This window comes from Aricia agestis, chromosome Z (assembly GCF_905147365.1).
Source record: "Aricia agestis chromosome Z, ilAriAges1.1, whole genome shotgun sequence".
Lineage (NCBI taxonomy): Eukaryota > Metazoa > Arthropoda > Insecta > Lepidoptera > Lycaenidae > Aricia > Aricia agestis.
This window is the reverse complement of record NC_056428.1, coordinates 29,583,151-29,588,325: the sequence shown is the minus strand read 5'-3', so window position 1 is coordinate 29,588,325 and position 5,175 is coordinate 29,583,151. Positions and strand designations below refer to the sequence as shown.

At 41.4% G+C, this 5,175-nt stretch overlaps 1 protein-coding gene across 1 annotated transcript in view; it reads left to right on the top strand.

Annotated features, from left to right (window-relative positions):
* Positions 1-5,175, top strand: part of LOC121738463 — an 86,619-nt gene that overhangs the window by 61,452 nt on the left and 19,992 nt on the right. Inside the window, exon 20 of the mRNA XM_042130523.1 lies at positions 604-987. Coding sequence (XP_041986457.1) covers positions 604-987 — 384 coding nt within the window. The remainder of the gene's footprint in view (positions 1-603; positions 988-5,175) is intronic.

Genomic DNA, 5,175 nt, shown 5'->3' with positions numbered 1-5,175 from the left:
CAAAGTAATATGTTTTCTGTTGTTTTATTGATTTTGAGCTTAATAAATACTTGTTGTCATGGGCTTTCTTCAAAAAATACATTTCTACGTATTAATACTTATTATTTTCGCCTGTCGTTTTTGGGAAATTCAATATAATTGTATTTACTGAATAGAAGTATTTGCTTAAGAAGTAAAAACAACTGTAGATTTTGATAGTCTTATAATGCACGTGTAGTTGCGTAATAATGAAACCTGTTGTACAATATGTTGCCTCGTACATAAATATTATGTCTTTCGGCTTATAACATTTCATGTAATTCACGAAACGCGGTCATGTCTATTAACGCTTTTAAGAAACAGATTTAGCCTTTCGCAGCAGTTTAATATGGGTAAAAGAGATTTATATTTTCCATATTATTTTAGGTTTTGTTCAGACACTTTTACAACATATTGGTCAGTATGTTGATGTTATTGAACACTCGAAGGAAGAATTGTTTCCATTATATATTAAATTGGAGGATTTACAAAGAACAAAACATACCGCAACAGAGTTACGTAATAGCTTAGCAATAACCGAAGTCGCAAGTGGCAAATCGGTAGCAACTACCGATTTGCCATCAAATAAATCTGTGCAGAATATCAGCCCCACTCAAGCTCACTTAGCTCAAGAATTAAAGGAAGCCTTGGAAGCAATACAAATTCAGTGTCTCAGCAAAGATACAAAGGAATATTTGGATACAGCTGAAAAAGAAAACTACATGAAAATAGCAAAAGTCATTGAACAATTACAAGACAACTTGGCTACAATATCAACCATAACTGAACATAAAGTCATCGAGGACACTAATACTAACAAGGTGTCTGAAGAAATTAAGTCTTTGAACAAACCTGAACAGGAGAAAGAAGCAGAAGTTGTTTTTGAAGAATTTTGTGATCAAACTGTAAAGGCTGAAACCGTATCCAAAGAGCAAGTCGTCCCTAGTGAAGTAGTTAACCAGGAGCAAAGTAATATATTTTATGTTGATTGATTGTTCTTGCCTTTGATTGATATTAATCTGCTTTTTTTTCATGATACACTTTTCTATACACTTATCCTATTTAATATTATAAAGGCGAAAGTTTGTTTGGATATATGGATGTTTGTTACTCTTTCACGCAAAAACTACTGAACGGATTTTAGCGAATCTTTACAATATCATAGCTTATACATCAGAAATTATTCTGATGTATAAGCTATGATATGTTAAAATTGTAGCCTATGTATTAACATAGGCTACAATTTTAACCGACTTTCAAAATGTGTTATGTTCGTTTTCTTATGTTTAACGATTACTCCGCCGTTCGTTAACCGATTTTCAAAATTTTTCTTTTGGTATATAGGGTATCATCCCAGTTTGGTATTATATTCACAAAAGTGGTGATCTGATGTAATCCATAAGTAATCGAGGGAACTTCTCAAAATTTATAGGGAAACATGTGGTGACTTAGATTTCGTGAGAGAAGTATTCTAAGCTTATGCTACCAACACGTAAGATTTTACACCGAGGTATACCTGGTATACCGTGGCTCGGAAGGTGCAGAGAGAACTCATGATTCTTTATAGATACAAGTTTGGGAGTTTCGGCGTTGTTTTAAGAACGGAAATCATATTATGCTACTATGCAAATTACATTCATCATCATCATCAGTACCATATTATACCATGCATCGTCCCATGGTTATGACTTATGAGCCTATAATGACCCTGTTATTGGTACTTTTCATAGTCTTTTAGATCGAGACTCGAGTTTGTCAAGCGATAATTAAAAAAATATATAAATCCTTCTTTGTTTGGAGGTCCTTGACATAACACTATGCACAGGCCCTATACGATATCGCGCCTGTAACTGGCATGTATCGGACGATAACTCACTGTCCGATCACTGTTACATTAGGTTTGATATACATGACAGTATGCCTGGGAAAGAGGTAACTTATAGGAATCCAAAGGCCACAAACTGGAGTGTATTCAGAGAGGAATTGCAGATAAACCTCGCAGCAGTCAACAAAGCTGTCAAGACCGTAGAACAACTGGAACTAACGGTGGGAGAGCTGCAGCATAGCTTAAATGATGCTTACCTCAGAAGCTGTCCTGTTAAGAAAACGTCAAATAAATGTAACGTACCTTGGTGGAACGGTACTCTGGCGCAACTCAGGAAAGATACCCGAGCTCTGTTTAGCAGAGCCAAAAGAGACGGGAACTGGGACGCATATAGAACCGCCCTGACGACGTTTAATAGGGAGCTAAGGAAGGCCAAAAGACGCTCTTGGGCAAGGTTCTGTGAGGAAGTGAATAACACCTCGCAAACCTCCAGACTATATAAAGTCATATCTAAGGTCCCTAGCTCTTATCCCAGCACTCTGAAAAGGCCAGATGGTACTTATACTAAAACGGCGGAAGAAACGCTAAGATTACTAGCCGACGTCCACTTCCCCAACAGTATCCATCTCGAAAATCACGAAGCCTTCTCTCATACGATTATTAAAACGAGACCATCAGTTGACGACTGGAGAAGAGCTTCCGTGATCTTTAAGCCTGACCGAGTCACTTGGGCAATTGACAGTTTCAAGCCTTACAAGACCGGCGGCGAGGATAATATATTTCCGGCCCTCCTACAGAAGGGCAAGGACATTATCCTTCCTATGCTACTGAAAATATTCAGAGCAAGTTTTGCGTGGGGCTACATCCCATTGGCATGGACAAAGGTAAGGGTGTCCTACATACCCAAAAGTGGGGACAGAGACAAAGCAAAGTCATACAGACCAATTAGCCTCACATCTTTCATGCTTAAAACAATGGAGAAGGTGGTCAACCTACATATAAGGGACACCTATCTCACTTAAATGCCGCTGCATGAAAGACAACATGCCTACCAAAAAGGCAAATCTACCGAGACGGCCCTAATGGTCTTGGTAGATCGGATTGATAGAGCAATTGAAGATAAAGAGATTGCGTTATGTGTCTTCCTCGATATTGAAGGCGCATTCGACAACACTTCAACCAGCTCTATCACAAATGGCCTGGCTTCAAAGAATATAGATCCAACAACTAGGAAATGGATCAAAGCCACGCTCGACAATAGGGTAGCCTCATCGACTATTATGGACCTGACACTCAAAATCAGGCTGACACAAGGTTGCCCACAAGGAGGTGTCCTGTCACCCCTGGAATGGTCCCTGGTAGTGGATGAGCTACTAAGGGAACTGAACCTTATAGGTTACTACGCTCAAGGGTACGCTGACGACCTGGCGATTATGGTGTTGGGAAAATGCGCATCGGTGGTCGCTGGGTTGATGCAGTCAGCACTAAGAGTCGTCGAGGATTGGTGCCAAAGGGTCAAGCTAACAGTAAACGCGTATAAGACGGTCTTGATACCTTTCACCAAAAAGAGGAAGTTGGAGCTAAGACCCCCAACACTCTTCGGGAAAACTATTAAGTTTGCGGGTGATGTCAAATATCTAGGAGTAATCCTAGACAAAGGATTCACTTGGAATAAGCACATCGAGTATATTACGAAAAAGGCTAGATGTGCTCTGGGTTCCTGTTGGAAGCTTGTCAGCTCTAAATGGGGTATTCGGCCGAAGGCAATGCTATGGCTATATACAGCCGTAGTGAGACCGATTACCACATATGGCTGCGCAGTGTGGCATAAAAAGGCTGAACAAGTAAACTGTAATTAAAGACTAAACAGCGTACGCATGTCTAATAATCACGGGTGCACTCCTCTGCTTGTTCAGATGGAGGCCAAAAAGGTGGCTCTCAGGGCCAGGACGGCGGGTAGGACGAATTGGGTCTCCACCCCATTTCGACAGCTGGAACAGTCTCTCAGTGAATCACTTATCATGGCTATGCCATCAGATGCCATGATCAAGGTGTATAGCTTTTCGAAGCAGTACCAGGTTTTTATACCTTCCAGGAAAGACTGGGAAAGAAAAATCCCAATCGATGTCCGCCCTAGCGACATAGTTTGGTTCACGGATGGATCAAGGAAAGACAACCGTGCGGGAGCCGGATTCTACGGGGGCAGGCCACCAAAAGGCAAATACGCCTGTTTGGGGGAGTTTGCGACCGTGTTTCAGGCTGAAGTCTTCGCTATCCTCGGTTGTTCACTAGAAAACCTGGAGATGGCCCTAGTTAATAAATACGTTTTTATCTTCTCCGATAGTCAAGCTGCACTTAAAGCACTGACTTCCGCAGAAGTCTCGTCCAAATTAGTTCTGGAATGCGTTGAGACGTTAAACATGCTAGGAAGGAACAACAACATCCGCCTAGTATGGGTCCCGGGCCACAACAACGTCCCCGGCAATGAAACCGCTGACGAACTGGCTAGGCTTGGGGCCGAGAGTCTCATATATGGTCCAGAACCAGTCTGTGGTATAACTCCCAGTACCACAAAGCAAGTGCTTAAGGAATGGGGTCACAGACTATGCAGGAAGCAATGGGCTGAGACCCCTGGCCTTGAACACTCCAAGGCACTAATTCCTGACTTCAACAAGAAACAATCAGAATTAGTGCTCACCTTGGGTAGGAACCAATTAAGAATCCTTACCAGAAGCCTAACTGGGCACTGCAAGCTCAACAAACACCTAAACAGAATGGGTATTTGTAGCATAACGACTTGCAGATTCTGTGAGGAGGAGGATTAAACACCTTTTCACCTTCTCCTCGACTGCTCTGCTCTACTATAGAGCAGGAACAGGCACCTTAGTCGCCACGAATACTCGTCCACAGAGGAAGTTCGTGGCACCAACCCCAATCATATCGTTCAATTTATGAGCAGTATTGAGTTGGGGATGATACTCTAGTGCGAAGGAGTCACAATAGATCCTCATGGGTCGCAGTGACGTCAGGGCTACAGCGAACTGCCTTCTTTTAAAAAAAATATATAAACCTGAAGGGTAAGTATGTTTGCTTGAACGCGTTAATCTCAGGAACTATCCGATTTAAAAACTTATTTCAGTGTTAGATAGCTCATTTATCGAGTAAGGCTATTATCACACTAAGACTAATACGACTGAAGAAACTCAGGAAAATGTGGGAAAAACGGGGAAATATTAGAAATTACGAACTACTGGAGCATTTTTTATGGCAATATTTGGCACAAATATAGAGTAGACCAAGTGAAGGGAGTAGGGACATAAGCTATTTTTTTA